Here is a 19,140-nt window from a genome sequence, read left to right as displayed (position 1 = left end):
TCTCTCTCTCTCTCTCTCTCTCTCTCTCTCTCTCTCTCTCTCTCTCTCAAGTTCTTCCTTCCATAAAATATCATCTCCTTTTCTCAGACTTGCTCATCTGTTTTCTAAATCTCACCCTTTTTCATTTTCTCACTCCTCTCTAGTTACAGAGCCTTGTATCTTCAATCTCTTAGTCCTTAGTCACCATTTTTTCTGCCTATAAACATAATCAGATCTCTATAGACTCAAGATACCCTTCCCCTAACATTGCCATAAAATGGTAAAAACCATCTCTCATTCTTTACATCACTGAACTTCTTGAAAGTTTATCAATTCTGCTTATCACTCATTGCCATATAATACCTTTGACTCACATAATAACATGGTTCACATAACCGACAACTTGGTACTTTTGCACATCCAAAAGCCATATTAAACTTCATTCTTGACCTTTCATAGCATTTAATACATCAAAAACTAAAGCTCTTCTCTGAAGTATTTTCTTACATTGGTTTACTTGGTACGGTACTCCCCTGTTTTTCTTCCTAACCATCACTCCCTTCTTTTTCTTTAACACTAATTCTTCCTCTTTCTCCTGCCTTATAAATCTAAATGTTTCTCAAGATTTAGTCCCTAACCCTATTTTCTTTCTTCCTATGCCTATGACCTTGAATACTTAGTATATTCTTTCAGCTTTAATTATTTCCTTTATACCAATGACTTGGAATCAACTTCTTTGTTTCTATTCCCTTTTCTTGAATTCCAGTTCCACATGCCTAACCCTCTTCTTGAGAGTTCCACCCATACCTCAAAGTTAGCATTTCTAAATCCTAAGTCATTCCTTTTGCCCTCTAATCTAACTAGTTTCCTTTCCTGACAAACCTATTTCTATTATTTCTGGCTATTTTTTCATTCACTTGGTGACTAACACCCCAGTCAGCTTTAAGCCTTCTTAACCTCACTCCTTATTTCTCAATACGAAGTCTAATAGATTTTACCTTCACTCTATNCTTATAAATCAATTCTCTTTTCATAGTGTGTATATATATATATATATATATATATATATATATATATATATGCTTGAAAATATACATACATCCTTATAAATTTTATTCAATAATGGTATAGGTATGTGTGCGGTTTAACAATGAAAGAAATGGGTAGACACTTTATATTAACATACACAATCAGACAAATAAGGATTCAAGTCTTATGCTGTATTAATCCTTATCTGTTTGCTCTTTATAGGCAAATAATATTATTTCATTAATGATGTTGAATAATATTCCTTCTCATTGAAACAAAAACAATCTATCATCTATAATGATTCTGTAGTCTTAACTGTTATCTCAAGCATAGATAGGGCTATGGTTTATTGAGTAATGGAAAGTATATCAAATTTGAAACTAAATTAAACCCTATTCTTTATTACATTATTTTGCTACAAACATTCTAGAAGAAGTACACTTTAAAAAGTATGACCTGAATCAAAACATAAAAATTCCAATGAACATCATCAATAACAAACCAAATAATTAGATGTTAAAATGATGGGAGATTACAATATTATCAATCATCTTTCATAGGCATTAAAAAAAAAGTTTACATATTCACTTAAAAAAATGTTATCACATGATAGAAGAAATCCAAAATACATAAACCAAAATGAAGACCACTTATACTGACCTCAATTCGAGATGCAACTAGGGCTGGCTTTGGTAGAACTGATGTAATGGTTGTACCTTTCCTATTCTTCATCAGTGAGAAAAAGGAATCAAACAGGTACTAGAAAAAATATAGCCAACAAGTTAGAAGCTTCAAAACTCATAAGGCTGCCAGATAAAATACAATATGCCCAGTTAAATTTGAACTTTAGATAAATAATTTTTTAGGATAAGTATTTCTATTATTTTTTTTTGCCAAGTCTGGCAAAACTAAATATTTACTACTATAAGAATTAGATCAAATAAACTTCTAACTGCATATGTCAAAAGCTATCAACAGAAAGTTTTTGGCCGACAATGGACATTTCAGATAATGCCTTTTGAGAATATGAAGTTTTCAGCCCCTTAATTATGAACCATTTTCTTCTAAATAAAACTCTGGTTATACAAAAAAATAACATAAAATTAAAAAGCTGAAGCTATATTACTTATGCATCCTAAAGTTAGAAATTATTGGATTTTTAAAATTTCTATCAGCTCTAAAATTATCTCTAAAGATTTTTCTTAAACTTTACCAATGAACTTACTTCTGTTTTTGCAACAGACATAACAAATTTCAATAAAGATATTCATTTTGCAACTATTTGGCAGGACCAAAAAAAAAAGGATTAAATGATACTGGGTATTACATATCTTAATTTCAATGTTTCTAATCTGAAGTAGTAATATAGGCAAATAATTTATATTTTAAATTAAAAAAGTATTTAGCATGCATTAGTCAATATATATGTAACTAAATTTTATTTATGAGTTTCATTGTGTGTAATGTGATACTAACTTTGGTTATTAAGAACCATGATTTCTTAATAATAATAAAACAAGAAAAAATACAAATATCTGAAAAGGCAATTCAGGGATTACAAAGCAGATTTTACAGACAGAAAATTTTTATTTTCCTCCTCATTTTACCTACATGTCTGTTCTGAGAATATCTGCTGACAAAGAAGAATTGTCAGCATTACTTAGAGGTGAGAGATAGAGTCACACCAGACTACCCCGACTTTTCTGAGGGTCATTGCAAGCTCTTGTTTTACAAAGAGGTCCCTGAGCATTGAACCAACAGCTTTCTTAAAGTGTTACCACAGGCAGAAGGAATCCAGCCAAGGGGAGAAAAGGGGAGGAAGAGAAGGAGGAAGTGCAGGAAAACAAAGGAGGGAGGAGAGGAGTGCTCTTAAGAAAAAATGCAGCTACCAGACCAGCCAGAACTAGATTTTGGTGGCCAAATACAGGACCTCATCTTGTCCCTCAAGGTAAACTTGAACTAATTATAATGGATTCTATTATCATTAGCATTGCGGACAGGGAAAATCTCTACCCCCTGTACTGCCACCCCCTGTATTAGAGCCAAATAAAGACAAGAGAATACCAAATCCCAACACGAAGGAGCAGTCAGTAAGGACCCACCTAGGAATGCCTATTACACCACCCCTAAAACTTGAATATTTTGCGCCCTCATTTTAGAAGTAATAAAATCCTGAGCCTCTTTGTTCTTTGGCGCAGTTGCTCTTCTCTTGGCCTGCCCGCTCCCACTATTGGTGGAGTGTACTATCCTCTCCTCCTTTTAATAAATCCACTGCTTGCTTGGCATAATCAGTGTGTCCTTGAATTATTTTCTGTGGCATATACCAAGAGCCCGTTTTTCGACAAAAAAGCCATGTGACTCATATGTATGTGCATGTATGCCCTCTCCCCGCCTCCCCCCCCAACTCCTGCCCTTCTCCATTCTCCTGCTGCTGTTTATTCTCCCTTTGTGGCTACACAACCAGTTGCCATAGGGATTTTGTAAAGTCACAGATGGGGGGATTAAAATTTCATTTCAGTTATGAGAATGAGAGAGCAAGAGGAAATTTATTTGCATAGTACAACAATTGTAAATTTCAGAACTAAATATATTAGAATGATAATGATTTATATAAAAGTAGCATGGCATCAGGTTTCTTAAGGGTTTTCCCATTTTAAATTTTAAAAAATGATAGAAATTTTCTGCATGATATTTATGGGGAAAATTTTAATACAATATGTGTGTTATCACAGCACTCTTGAGAATGTTCTGTACCAAGATCATCTGGGGTGATTATTTTGTTTTTTCAAGTTTTCACATACATACATTTCTAATTTTTTTAAAAAGTATCTAATAGCTCTTATCTTTCTAACATACCTCCGTGTCTGTTGGTCCTGGGCTGACCTCTGGGTGGAACTGCACACCGAAGAAGGGTTTGCTCTCATGCATAATCCCCTAAAGGAATAAGAAATGGGAAGAAATTCTTTCTGTAACAATGAATGTCAACTGTTATGTATTATTCAGTGGACAATAAAGTTCAAATTAAAACACTGAGTTAAATGCTTAAGAACATTCGAAGAACTAACAGTACTAATAAAAATAGGCTAATAAAGACTCAATCGAATGTGGTTCCCTTAATAAAAACAATTGATTTGGTTTATAGCCTTTGGGGCCCCACTAGGCCCTGCTCAGGAAAAAAACCCAAATCCTCTTCTTATCTTCAACTCCTAAATTACTTCTCCAAGCGCCTTCTCAAAGACTACTTAAAATGCTTAGTCCCAGAGACTCCCACAGACTAGGTCGGAACAGATCTCGACAAATCCCCCATTAAAAATGAATTTGTGAGACAGTCGTTGATTAACCACGCAGAGTGGATCTTAATGAGTCAACTAATGAGAGAATAAGACAGACAGAAATGACTTTTTAAAAAGCAGAGGGTTATGGGAAATAACCTATAAAAAGAGTTTTTTCTACCCACATACCCCAGATAGCTAACATAAAGAAGGGAACGTTATCTGTATAACAGAGTATTAAAAGCCCCGCATTTCTCATCACCAACTAAACAGGTTTTTTGAGAGCACTTACTTCATTTGTTTGATCATTGACATTCACAAAAAGTGGCTTCCAGCCAGCAGGAAGGGCGTTGTCCAGGGCATAGCCATGATTCTGAGCAGTAATGAAAGCCTGTCTATTTGTCACATTCAAAACAGGCTGATTCTGCCCTCTGGAGAAAAAGGGAGAAAAAAGAAGAAGAAGCAGGAAAAGGGAAGAGAAGAATATAAATGCATTCGTTGTAAAAGAGTGAATAAGAAAAAAAATATTAAAATTCAAAAGTTTCAACTGCTCCGTGAAAATTGCTCTGTGAGAAAAGTCACAGATTGTTAATCCCAATAATTTTAGCAACAAAAATCAATTCAGGAAGCTTTGTTGTGTGTTAAATATCAGGACTATTAAACCTTTATAGTCAGTTTTAGAAAAGGGGGAATTGCACTGATAACAAAAGTTGAGAGCTGCTTACTAGCGTAACAGAGACAGACAAATATAAGTGACTTAATTTAAGGGAACTACAGTAATTTTAAAACCAGAAGAGAGTCTGTGGGGAATAATAAAGAAATGACTATTCAGTCCTCAATGATTTTGAACTATACTTTCTGTGGACGGTGGGCTGTGGGGGCAGCTGCATGTTGAATAAATGAACATCATTTGGGGTAAGGAACTAAAACGGAGGGGATCTGAAGATTTCTCGGTTCTTAAGTCACACAGTCTTACGATATTATCAATGCTCTGAAATCAAGCTTGAAATCAGAACATCTTCCCTTGGAATATTATTTGATTGAATATTATACCCTCAATTTATACCAAGGGAAGGAAAATAACTTTAAACGACAGCAAAGTTATTGTTAGAGAAGGCTGACTTTCCAAAAAGCAGTAAAAGGGGTATCAGGTAGTCAGACAACTGTGAACCATGTAATAGTGTGGTTATCTATTCATTCTGAGGAAAATGGCACGTGAGTTTTCTAAATCTTTTGGATGTAGTTACTAATAGTAAGTCAGAGCTACTTCGACCTGCGAACAAAAATATAACTGCCTTACCTGTTAGCCATGGACATCTTGTAGGTTTTGGCACCAGCAGCTAATCCTGTTATTAAATTTCCTGTACTGATTCCAAACAATGGCTCCTTGCGGTCACTCTCCAAAACCTAAATCAGGGAAAGTTTTTATTAACCCAGAAGTACAGTTGCAAAAAATGCTGTCTCTGAAGGAATAAAAATGAAGCACTCTTTTTTTACTTAATTAATGAAGTAAAGAGGCTAGTTATTGAATTAAAAGTTAGCTTATAAATAAGAATATGATTGACAAATTTATAGCATTAGAATTCAATAAAGTATACTTAACATTCTGACTAAACTAAATCTAATTTAATTTCTTTAGAAACATGAGGGTCTTATAAGACCCTAGGTTATGGCGAGGAACATGAGTTGTCATTTCACAATTGTATAGAAAGACACATTTGGAGATTCAACTCTAGCTCTCTGAACTCGAGGACACAACCCCAGTTACTTTACCTAAAGAATACCACTCTTTCTGGTACTCTCTCTCTTAATACAAATCTGTGCTGACTTTGCCTCAGAGGACACAAGTAGGAGTCATAAAAATTCCTGAATAAATAAAATACCAGGGCTGCCAAAAAAGTGTATACACATGGCTTGTATTCATCTGTTATCGGTATATATTATTACAATTTGAATAGCGTTTTTTCCTGTCTTAAAATGTGTATACATGTTTTTGGCACCCTCTGTATTGTACAGCCTTTTCAGCAGTACAGAGCAGAACCCTTCCACTTCTCACACACGTACACACTACCCCCAGGTTCACTGCACCTTTTTGACATTCTGAATTAGTGGTTGTGCAAGAGCTGGGTTCCCAGGTCCTCCGGCAATTAGAAGCCCGTCATACTCCATCTTGGTGAAATCATGGTTCCAGGGAACTAAATGCACTTCAGCTCCTCGCTAGAAAAGAGACACAAGGACGATCAGAATTTAATAACATTTTTCTTTGCCAAAGTGTAATTTTGCTAGACCTTCTCTTGACTACTCCCTAAAGAGAATGGGAAAATATTGCACACGATTCAAATAAATAAAGCTGAGCAAAAAATTCTTTGGTGGCTCACTGTATCTTGTGTGATGTAAATGAAGCCCGTGGTCCATAGAAAGTGGAGGTGAAAAGACCATTAAAGTTTTGATCCTGAAAAAATAGATAATACACTTTCCCGCCCTTTGGAGGGTTTCAGGGCTTAAAGCCTTCATGACTAGGCACTCAGGGATACAGGTTATCTTACCTAGAAGTATGGGAGAAAGAGTTGCAAAAAAAATAATAAATAAATCTATTTTCTGCAAAACTTAAGTTGGTCCACGTTTCACCTTTTTCAATTTTGCCCTTTTTCCTGATCTAATTTTAATCGCCCTACTTTCCTAGGGTTTTCTTATATTATATATCATATTTATACTCTGATAGAAAAATTAGTACTTTTCTATATAAATGTGGATAGGAAGATGTCTTTGATGATTTCCTAGAAGCATTTCCCGAGACAAGGTTGTGAGAGAAAGTTTATTTTGAAGAGTTTCCAAGAAAGACCAATACAAAGTGACACTGTGAGGCACCCCAATAAGTATACATTATCAAGCAGTTACCAACTTTGGACAAATGGAGCTTTAGCCCACTGGGGAACTCTGAGAGCCAGTGTAGAATATCGATCTTAAAGACAGCCTAGCCATGGGGCAAAGGAGCTGGGATATTTACACAATGACCCTCTCTAGTCATTGGTTGGGCTTGCAGCAGGGATCATTAATTCTATGGCATTTCCTGCATGCCAACAGGCTCCCACCAACCATACAGCCCTCAGGCAATGAGATTCAGACACTTGCATTTGGAAGCTGAGCCAAATGCCTTAAAGTGGTAAAAAAACGAAAGGAAAATATGGATAGGCCATCCACAGCATCTGCTACTAAAGAGTCTGTGCACATTTCTGTTTAAACTTGACCAGAATATGAAATCATGATTTGGATATTTCTGATATTGTCTAACAAAGAATTGAAGAATTCCCCTATACCCATACTAACTTGGTATTATGCAAGTGTGTGTGTGTGTGTGTGTGTGTGTGTGTGTGTGTGAAACAGACAGAGACATTGAAAGACAGAGACAAAAAGAGAATGAGAGAAGAGGGAGGAGAAGGAGAAATTACAACAACAAAAATTTAAGAAAACACTGTAATAATTGTTAAATTCTCCCTAAGGAATTTTAAGGTTTAATTTTAATTGGTTGACTAAGAGTTGATATAAAGCAATGTGAAAGTCTGCATTGTATCAGGGCATGACCCCTGCATACATGTGGAACATAATAAATGTCGTCCAATGGAGGAGTTCTCCGACTGAATCTAGCTATTTAGTTATCTTTAAACCCCAAGAAAGTAAACGGGGACAGTCTCAGAACGTCAGTCAATAGGTGATAAGAACAGTGATCATTTCCTCCTCTATTTTTGTGGCTTCAAGGTGTTTTTTTTTAAACATCATAGTAGTCCACATCTCTAATTTTAACAGGGATAAATGTGTTATTTTGTGAGTCAAAGGCAACAAGAAGAGAGTAGATTCCCTGACATACTGCCAGAATGCACAGATGGAGGAAATCAGCTTAACATCAACGATCAATATTACAAATCCTCACCCTTGAGACGAAACAATTTACTCACCTTTACTAATAGGCGGATTACATTGTTTTTTATCCCACAGTCTACAGCGACCACTTTAGTGGGGTTTCCTTTGCCGAACACCTTGACATCCTGCCATTTTAAAAACCAAAGAGTGAGAGGGAACTTCCAGTTAGAAGCAACAAACACATCACTATCATAAGCATATCTGAGGACGCTTTGCACTTAGATTGGTGACAGATTGATTGCTAACTACTGGGGAATGACTGGCAGTTAATAATCAATTTGCAAGAAAAGCACAAGTGCCACAGCCTCTCTTTTTTTATGAAAGAAAAAGACTCTGCTGTTGTATATAAAATGTTGATTACGGTAATAGCAAAGATCCCTAAGAAATTGGTTGCTTCCATAGTTATCAACCATCTTACCCACCTTGTGCCTCACTAACAACCAGTGGCAGTGGAATTTTCAAGTATTATTGGCTGATTCAGCACTAGATAGATGTGGTAATAGATACATCATACATCATGCTGTAAATACCACTTGATCCTCAACTTGCAGTACAGCGGGAATGGGGTAGAGCTATTGTGCACGAGGCTTATGCAGTGGGGCTAATGGATAAAGTCAGTACGAGAGTCAGAGGAATTGCTAAGCTAGTGTACACCAATAGTCCCTCCAGGTTACTGTGCAATCATTTGCATTTAAATGGTAGACTTCATAAAAGGATCCCAGAGCACATCATAATCATTACCTACGTCTTAAGCACTGCTTGGAGTCAGATCCATTTTCACAGGCATTTACCCAAGAAGCAGTTTCCCAAAATCATAAACGGAAAAATAATAGAAATATAGGGCGATAAAGGCTAGAATAGGCTGGGCGCCCGCACTGATTCCAGCTTCAAGAGTAAACTAGCACATTCTGAATTTAGGATGATTTCCAAGCTTACGAAAGGCTTTAGATGAAACTTGCAATCTGGATATTTGAAAGAGTATTTTACTTTAACTGAAATGTCTATCTCTTCACAAAGTCTATAGAGTGTGGGAAAAATTCTAAAGGAATTTGAGGAAAATTCTATAGGAACTCGAGAAAAAAAAACCTAAAAGTTTATCATTTTTTCTCTTGTTGACTACTCTAAAGAATAAATTCCCCAGTTCTTCCATGATCTGGGGGAATTATTGCTGAACTGATCCATAAACGCTACAGATAATCTCTTTCATCAGATAATTTGAAAAGTATAGGTTTATTCTTAATCTCAGGCTCTGCTACAAAATAAAGTACTATTACCATTAGTTGTAGCTACATCAAATTGCAATTACAAGACAATGAATTAAGTTATCAACCATAGCCAAACAAAACTCATAGAATAAATACAATCTGATATAACTATACATTTTATCACAGCTAAAATGAAATAATTTAATTGCACTGGTATTAAGAAAAAGAGCCAGCTTTCACCACTGCAATCTCTCCCTTGATTTCATATTGATAAAAATGCAAATGGACTCCTTTTTGCTGTTCTCTACACAAACATATTATATATATATATATATATATNATCTTATACCTCCATAAACATGTTTTTTTCTTTAAATACATGATTCAGAAGTCCATAATGGAAACAAGAATCGTATATGTTAGATATGTTTCCCTTTTTTTGGTTTGTTTCGGCAACTTTAAAAACTAAATCTAAGTTGTTTACATGTGATGTTGTCATGGTAGTTATTTAAATATATTAATTTTACTTATGTGTTCTCAAAACCTTACGTCAACAATTGAAGGGATTCATTTTGTTTCGCTTTAAAAAGTAAGTACTGATAAAGCTATAGGCTGTGCTTAGGCTATTTACTCAGCAATCTCTAAAATAACCCTCACAATATTTCTGTCAGGTTCATCTCCATGAATGTCATCCATGTACGTTACATGGGCCTCTTGGCTGCACATGCGTTCATTCATTCAAAGAGCAGTTAGGGAGCCCTGCTGTTTATTGCCAGCAATTCTTCTATTCTGTGGGAATACAGTACGGGCAAAACGCTTTGCTTTTATGTTTTCTATGTTAACGTTTTCCATGTTAATCACTAATTTATTTTTTGGAGCAGATCTTAACTTTCTTCAGTTTTTCTCTTTAATACTTACATTATATTCCTATTTTATTTAACCACTAAAAGATATTTTAGCATTATGGATATTTTGGAGCAGATTTTGAAGCAGAGGAATATAAAATTGGATTGACTTCATAGCATTGAAATCAATAGACAGTACAATAAAGATGGACCTTCAGGTAGAGTCACCATCCATTTGCCAAGGACCATCTGTTAATGCTGTGTTCCAGTACAAATAACTGCACTGTATTTCCCTTTCAGTGGTGTCATCTTTTGGACACTTTTAGAGAACATGACAGTGATTTAATAAATGGAGAAAAGGTTGTTCCTTGTCTACATAACTTTCTCTAACTGAAAGGTATGTCAAGTCAAGTTTCTTAGTTGGTAAAAAATGTGCTCTATGAGCATACATACCTTTGTGCTGAGGTCCACTAAGGTATCTTTATTAGGACAGATGCCTGAGCCTAACCCACCCAGGGCATAGGCAGAACGGATCATCACTGGGTAGCCAATGGTGTCTGCTGCCTTCAGTGCATCCTCAATCTGTCAACAAGAACAAGGACTCATAGTTTAAAAGCTGACCACACTAACAGAAAAGATCATGCCAAGAGAGTTAAATCAGTTTATTTGAGGAGAATGACTATGGAAATATTCTATTATTCCCCCATCTCCTTCCGAAAAACAAGTGTTGTTTTACAAATTTATAGTAAAATTCTAGAATTTTTTTAAGTATACAGTGAAAGCTCTTTTTTTATCCCTTTGTGCTAAATTTTATTTTGGCATGTAAAAAAAAAAAAAAAGAAAGAAAACAATGGCCAAAGCTGAAACAATAATCATTAATTTGAGAATGGAAGCCATATTGAATTTTTAATTCAGTTTAAATGTCTTCNAGGAGTTAAGCAAGACCTCACAGACACTTGAATATATGAATTTGCATTAGGACTCTTCAAGAGAAGAACATATTATACAGTGTTTTCACCCTTATTTGACTGACTATAGAATTTTTTTAATGTGAATTTCTCCAGGACCAATGTTCCTCACATTCAGAAAATGCTACATTAAATCTCCAAGGCAGTTCTCAATTCTAAAATTCTATCATTCTCAAAGGAAAAATAGGCCTCTCTCACACTGTGTCTCTAAATCAATAAATCACTTCACAGGAAAATGTGTAGAAACAAATATAATGAAAATGGTTCCATGTCATGTGAATGGACAAATTTTAGAATTGAAAACAAGTGACTATCACATATGTCATGAGCACAGTCCAGATATGTAAAAAGCTACAAATTCAACTTAAAATTCACTTTCTTTAACAACTCTTATGTCTTATGCTTCAACATGACTTGAGTGCACGTGTCGGCCCAACAAGAGCATCAAGGCCATATAATCAGATACATGGTCCCAACGTAGAGATACAGATAATACCAGTGTGTGTTTTCTGAGTCTCACGTGATACTCTTCAGGCTATTTTTACTCTTTCAATAACCCTTAAAAAAAAAAAAGCCCTGGTGTAATAACATTCTCATGGCTGGAATTCTTCATGAAGTGTCATTCTCCATAATCACTCTGATTGGTGCTAGGTCACAACACGTATTATTTCACAAATGAACAGGTAGCAGTAAGTGTGTGTGTTGTGGCGGAGGGGAGCATCCTTTCTAAAGACTCTCAAAGAGAAAATTTTGTCTCACTAGGGGGTAGAATACTCCATACAACCAGTGTAAGTTTTCTATTGCATTGACCTACTGTCCCATCATACATTTTACAGCTTCTGATTAGACGTCCTTGAATCTTCAGTTTACAAATGTAATAAGTAGATAGTATAAAACTATAAAAACATCTTTGAATATTATTCCATGATAGTGTTTCTATGGTTACTAATAATTATTATTTCTAGTATGTTGGAATGCAGAATGAGATAATGTTTCAGAGGTAGACCCTGGAACAAACCTTACTGGACAAACATTTTTGTAGCTGTTCACCCTGAGAAGGGGATTTCATCGCTCTACATCTCAGTTTCTCCTTTGGTAAAATGAAATACTAATAATACCTATCCCATAGAATTGCTCTGAGGGTTGAAAAAGTTAATCAGTGTAAAGTGTTTAGAAAAATTCCTGGTACATACTAGGTTTTAATACAACTAGCCTATTATTAATTGTATTAATAAAACTCATAATTGTTATTAGTAATAGTAAATTGTATATTACTAATGGAGATAATAAAACCATCACAAACACTGACTAAAGTAATCAAGATCTGAAGGAGAAAAAGGATCTATAACATCTTTACCACCAACCCTGACTACTATTTACTGCCTTTGTTCATTCTTTTATTTGTTCATTTACTATTTATTGAGCATGTACTATGTGAAAGGCACTATGGTAAATGATGGGGATTCAGGTAAGTAAACCATGGCCCTTTCTCTCAAAGAACTAACCATACACAGGTGAAAGAGACATCTCTGAAAGGAACTAAATATAATTTGATCTTTTTTAAAAAAATAATAATAAAGCTATTTGTAAAATGACATAGAATATAAAAGTGGAGTAAGGCAGAAAAGACTTCACAGAGGAAAAAATGTGCTCACCCTTTAAACTGATTTCTTGAAAGCAAGCAAAGGAGGGAGAGAGAGAAAGAGGGAGACCCCAGTCAGAAGAGCAGAATATGCAAACATATTCTGACCCTGCCAGATGTGGATTGAGAAGAACCTAAGTTCAATTGAAACCAATAGACACCTTTCTAAAATGTATTCTATATCCTCTTGTAAATATGCCCTAAATATATCTCACTTTGGGGTGACACAGTCATTATTATGAACACTAATTTTTTAACTGAGTTATAATACAATACATTTTCAATGTGTGAAGGAACTCTTTTCCCTGCACAAAATGACCCAGACTCTGATTATTGTGTCTGATTTCTTTAAGTGTTCTTGGCTCTCTGGCAGGCTATTAGCTCTAATTCCTGAATGTCACTATGATTATCTCTGGTGATTCAGTGGCCTTTTTATTTGACATTATTAAAATTTTGACCTGGGGAACCAGAAAAGGTAAAAAAAAAAAAGTTAAATTAATAGTAAACAGTTTTTAAATCAAGGCATGACGGTTTTCCTGTAAATAAAAGTTAACTTTGGATGCACTGATTTGTAATATAGTTTTTAGCTGTTATGAGACCCTTTTTTCCCCTCAACTATAGTGCTTCTAAAAGATGACCTCTGCCTAAATGAAGACTTTGATATTACAAGAAAAGAAGATCTAAAGGGAATAAAAAAAACTATAAAATATAAAGAAAAATCACTCACCTTGGTTGAAACCTCAGCAATCAAATTCTGCTTATTTGGATCCACAAAATCCACAGACTGACCTTCAAATTCAATCTTCCCAAGCATGGTGCCCTATCGAATTACAAAATTAGACAGTTAAAAGGGCGAAACGATGAAGGTGCTGACAGGATACATCCACAGGGATTTAAACAGCTGCTCTGAGATTTCGATGTCTTTATAACTACTCATAACCAAAGGCAGGAGATCTTCATCTTCTCAACTGCAAAAGGTGAAGTAATTTGCACAGTACATTCTGGGAACCCCTCTGAGAAGCACAATCAGTTCTTTTAGGGGTGTGACAATGATCTGGGGTAAACAACGTCAAAGGCATCAGAATTTGGGTCTCCAGGTTCCAGCCTTGTACAAATTGGAGTATTTAGGGTACCTGTTCCTTAGTGTATCTGACCTAAAGATATTTCATGGGAGACATGGAAAAAACAATCTACTAAGAAAAAATAAAATAAAAAGAAATGTAAAAATTTTCAGATAATTTAAAAGAATGGGAATTTATTACATTGTGATAGTAAACTTAATTCACACAAAAAAATGTAAAATGCTGTATAAGTCATAAACTTTGATAAGTGGCATTGAAAATATTCACTGCTTTAAACATTCTAATGTCTAGATATCCCTAAGGGCCTGAACTTTGAAAAGAAATATTTGGCCTACGGTGAAGTTTTCACAAATTAGCCTTGCTAGTTTGAACATGGCAAATGTTTCCTTCTTATTAGCTGTGTCTTGAGCTTTACTTGTTAGTAAGTCTTGTTTGACCTATTTAGAAAAATGGTATACTTAGTAAGTAAGCCTTTATGTGAGGGGGTTACAAAAAGTCAAAATAATTAATTGATTTGCCTTTTCCCAAGGAAATTATTGCATTGAAGAATATAGAAGGAAGTCTTTACTTCCCTTTGAAACTTATTCCTTTGGGGAAGAATTCAGACAGAAAAAGTCAAGAACCATATGACTTCACTCATATGTGGAATATAAAACTGAAAGCAACAAAGGAACAAGGCAAACAAATAAAGAAACAAAAATTCATAGACACAGACAACAGTTTAATGGTTACCAGAGGGTAAGGTGGAGGAGGGGTGGTAAAAGAGGGTAAAGGGGTCAAACTCATGATAATGGAGAACTGACTCTGGGTGGTGAGCACACAATGTGATATATAGATGATGTATTATAGAATTGTACACTTGAAACCTATGTAATTCTACTAACCACTGTCACCCCAATAAATTTAATTTTTAAAAAAAAAGTCACATGGGAGTGAGTGAGGGTAGAAAGTGCCAGCATACCATTGAGACATGATGGTTATTTTAATGTGATTACTAAAACCACAGTGCAATCACAAAGTTTGGGAAAAAATAACTAAAAACTATCTTTTCCTCCAACTAGATTATTAATTTTCATGATGGTCTCCACTTACTTTTATAATCCAAATCACCGAGTCACCTGACTATATTTATGGGCCCTTAATTTTGAAAATTGTTTCTGTTCTCATTCCCTTTTTCTTAAAGCATGCTGAATGAAATTCAACCTTACTTTTCAACTTAAAATTAATAGACTGAAAACTGCAGTATACATTTTTAACATGAACCAGCATCACTCATAATTAAATATAATAAGCGACACTAAATTTTGTCTGTGCTAGCATATTCAACCAAATTTTGAAACTATAATTGCCCCTGATAAAAGAAGAGTTCATCTTAAACTAGCATGAAGAGCACAGTACGGTCTTGTAAAGTGTTTCCCCGAATTGATGGACCTGGCTACATTCTATTCAACCTGCCAATTCTGCAGCCCAAATTGAATTTCCCGATTTTATTTCCTTCCCATTCTGGTAGCTTCATCATTGTTTACTGCTACAGAACATCACTGGGCTAAGAAAACTTCATTGTGCTAAGAAATCCAGTGGGATGTATAATCTCACTGACATCTATTCTGAGGAAAATCATGGAGGAGAGAACAAAATCAGAGTTGGGAGTAGAAGGATCTCATTAATGCTCACTGTCTCCCTTCTGGTCATGATTATGTAGCCATGTTCAGATTTTCAAAGCTATCTTTTCCTTCTGTTTACAGAAATCCTATGTCAGTATCTATTCTAACAAGAAATATACAATGGAGTTTCTTGAAGAATCTCTTTCACTTTGAAATCGTATCATTTTTTTTTCTTTTTTATGTAGTATTATTCAGTGAGACCATTTTAGTGGCATTTGAGGAACTGAGTTAACTTCAATGAGGTAAAGTTTCCTTCTGGCCTGGGATATGAGGTTTCACGTAGGAAAAACAAAAAAAAAAAAACAGTGTCTACCTCTTAGGACCACATGAAGCAAACCAATGGTGAGGAGATAGTCTCAGAGGAGGGGTCAGGTGATTTACCTATCAGATATGAAAGCAAAAGGTAAACTTACCTGTTATCACCTGGTTCATTGGTACAGTCTCAAGAAAGACTATATAACTGAGGTCACACATGCAGGGCTCACTTGGCACACTCATGAAATATAACTCACTAATTTCACAGACAACTCCCCTGAGAGGCCTAAACAAATAACAGCACCAATGCTGTACACTCCTGGTTTGCATTTTTCCAGCATGTAGGTACTCAGTTTCGGTGAATTGTTATGCACCCAGTTAACCTTCTCCACTTGTTTCACTAGTCTGTCCCATGAGCTGACTTATAAAGGCCTTGACTTGTTGGGATAGTGAACACCTAGTAGGCACTCAATAAACTGCTGCTGAGTGAATTAATCTCAAGCCTATTCAGTATCAAACATCCCAATCATGTATTCAGTCTTAAAAATACATCATAAATAGTAAAACAAGATGACAGAAACTCAAGTGGTAGAAATTGGCCAGATTTGTTCTCTTACATACTAATGGATTCCTTGGGCACTGAGGAAAAATATATATGTGATGAAACACAGATTTGGCTAAAGATGATGATCATACCTTATCCCGAATTATTTTAGTCAGCATTCTTGTATCCACTCCATAAATTGCAGGGACCTATAAAAAAAATTGTAGTGACAGTGAAATTGGAGGAAATTAGATCCAGCGTATTGTTTTCAAGTTACAAACTTAGCATCATCTATCTTCTTGAGCAGTAAATAATTTCCCTACTCCTTTTCTCTGACCCAGGGTGACTGTGTTGTCAGAACACGGTAAATTGCTGTTCCAGTTGGGCACAGGACTCTTAATACTCAGGCCTTTCCTCAGAATAAAAAATGAGAAATTCTAAACATCCATCTTCTGCTATAGTTTTTTTGGTTGCTTTTAACACAGGATGTTAAATAATATTTTATATATATATATATATGTATGTATATATATGTATGTATATGTGTAATACATATACACACATATGTGCATATATAATACCTGTATGTGTATATATAATACATATATGTGTGTATATATAGATACATACATATATTTTGAAATAATGAAATATGTAAACTTCATAAGCAATGATAATGTAAATAATATGCAAATCCATATTTTGAGCCAAATGTTCCTGGCACATAGTAGGCACTCAACACATTTTTCTGAAGGTACTTGTTAAGTAGTCATGTTGTAACAAAAAAATTTGCCCCTCTTTTTATTAAACCAGGCAATACCACGATTTGTTTTATTTCCTTTGACTAGGTTGGCTAGAGACAGATGTGGTATAATGAGAGAGCAATGAGTCAGGAAGAAAACCAGTTGTAATTGCTTTTTTCCCACCAATTGTCTGAGTGATGTTTTGAGCAGGCTGCTTTTCCTCACCTGTACATTGAAGGAGGCAAACCTGACTTTTTTTTATCTTATACCTTCTTCTGTCCTATGTTTCTGCGATCATGGAAGAAGAGTTAAAGCACACTTATAAAACAATCTACCAAGCCATGGGTGAAGCTTATACTTAAAGTTCTGACACAGAAGGGCTGTAATATCAAGCGCCCGAAATCACACAAAGGAAATATTGAAAGCGGAATGGGGGTTGGAGGGAGTCCCCTGAGAGACCATTACCAAAATTCGCTGTCTGGAAGTAATTTCAGATGGTTGAGAAGAAAATGGTAATGACCTGGGAGATGATATAGATGCTTTCCTCTCTCTTTTTAATATTTAGAAAGAATGAGAACAAGGAAGTCAAGATCAAGATTTTTTTACTTGTCATAGGAGAGGCGGAGCTTCAATAGGATAATATTCTGTCCGTTACAAGTCAGCAATAATTCAACACAAAGCAGCTATAGCAACATGGGAGATAAAGCTAAATATATAGCAGGCCCATTGACTTTAAATATGTCTGACATTCAAACCAGGAGAATCCTCTTATCTGTTCAGAAAATCGTAGTTAAAATTAAAGAAATGGAAGATAAGGTTTATAATCTTTTTCATTTATTACTGCAAAGAGATTATTTCTAATACAATGTTAGAGAGTCATACTGTTTAAACCCAAAGAGACTCAATGGCAATCTGTTTATACTCATTAAGAATTAAAAATGAAAAAAAAAGTATGGTATGATAATATAACCTGCACAAAGTCACACAGCTAGTTAATGGTAGAGTTTGTACTAGAACCCATGACATTAGTTGCATATCTAGACCCTAGATATAAAGGGAGGGAGAGGTTAAGGTGCTTGAAAGAACAAAAAATCCTGAAATTTTCTCTAGCCCTTTTCCAGGATGAGAAATGATCACCAAGTGGGTATGACTGCCACCTTGTGGATAAACTGATAATATGTGGTGCTAGGTGTTTAGAAGGCAATGAGCCCAGAAAGTTCAGTTTGGAGTAACAACAAAAGGAATTGCTCTCTGAAATAAAAAAGATCCCAAACTGTATGATCTGCTTCATCTGCTTGGTCCTTTCAATGGCATACACATTTCCACAGACCCTACTTATCGTCCTTGTGCGATGCTGGATGCCCCGTCATGTTTCTCACCTTTTCCTCCTGTAGCCATTGTGCTAGACTCTTGGTAGCCAGCCAGTGGTTGTAGTCATTACTGTAATTCAGCACCAGCAAACCTGCAACCTAGAGAGACAGGCAGTCGTTTTAAAGGGCTGATCACAAAATATTATCCAACTCCTGTGACCTTTCTTACGAGTCAGTTTGCATTTTTTAAAAAAAGCTTTATTTCATCCACTGATACAAGCTTAAATTTTCGGAGACTTGCAGAAAAAAAGATGATCAACACTTTTCTCTTAAAATATGTAATTGTTACCTTAATTATCTCTCATGTGGGGGAACAGTCTTACCTGGTTTGCCAAATCCTGAGACTAAGTTAGATCCCCCTTCTTGGCACCTTGTATTTTTCCTCAATGTCATTTATCAATAATCTAATTAATACTTATTTAGTGTACATGAAGAATAAAATTATTTTTAATCTATATTTAAAGGTGTCTGAGAAATTTGGGTAAAATTGTGAGAAATAGAGCTAAACTAAATATTCAGGCTAAGCCATTCAAAAATAGAATGATGAGAAAAAACAGAAAAAAATAGAGTGGTGAATTTGGTATGTAAATTTTTCAATTTTGTATATGGTCCACAATCCTAAGA

General features: G+C 35.2%; 1 protein-coding gene across 1 annotated transcript in view; it reads right to left on the bottom strand.

Annotated features, from left to right (window-relative positions):
- Positions 1-19,140, bottom strand: part of CPS1 (carbamoyl-phosphate synthase 1) — a 120,470-nt gene that overhangs the window by 82,125 nt on the left and 19,205 nt on the right. The window contains exons 4-12 of the mRNA XM_019656859.1: positions 18,526-18,615; positions 16,556-16,612; positions 13,586-13,678; positions 8,234-8,323; positions 6,369-6,497; positions 5,581-5,687; positions 4,573-4,711; positions 3,865-3,942; positions 1,669-1,767 (exon numbers count right to left, since the gene is read on the bottom strand). Coding sequence (XP_019512404.1) covers positions 1,669-1,767; positions 3,865-3,942; positions 4,573-4,711; positions 5,581-5,687; positions 6,369-6,497; positions 8,234-8,323; positions 13,586-13,678; positions 16,556-16,612; positions 18,526-18,615 — 882 coding nt within the window. The remainder of the gene's footprint in view (positions 1-1,668; positions 1,768-3,864; positions 3,943-4,572; positions 4,712-5,580; positions 5,688-6,368; positions 6,498-8,233; positions 8,324-13,585; positions 13,679-16,555; positions 16,613-18,525; positions 18,616-19,140) is intronic.

This window comes from Hipposideros armiger, unplaced genomic scaffold (assembly GCF_001890085.2).
Source record: "Hipposideros armiger isolate ML-2016 unplaced genomic scaffold, ASM189008v1 scaffold_268, whole genome shotgun sequence".
In the NCBI taxonomy this organism is placed as follows: Eukaryota; Metazoa; Chordata; class Mammalia; order Chiroptera; family Hipposideridae; genus Hipposideros; species Hipposideros armiger.
Note: the sequence above shows the minus strand (reverse complement) of the source record. Positions and strands in the feature narration are given on the sequence as shown.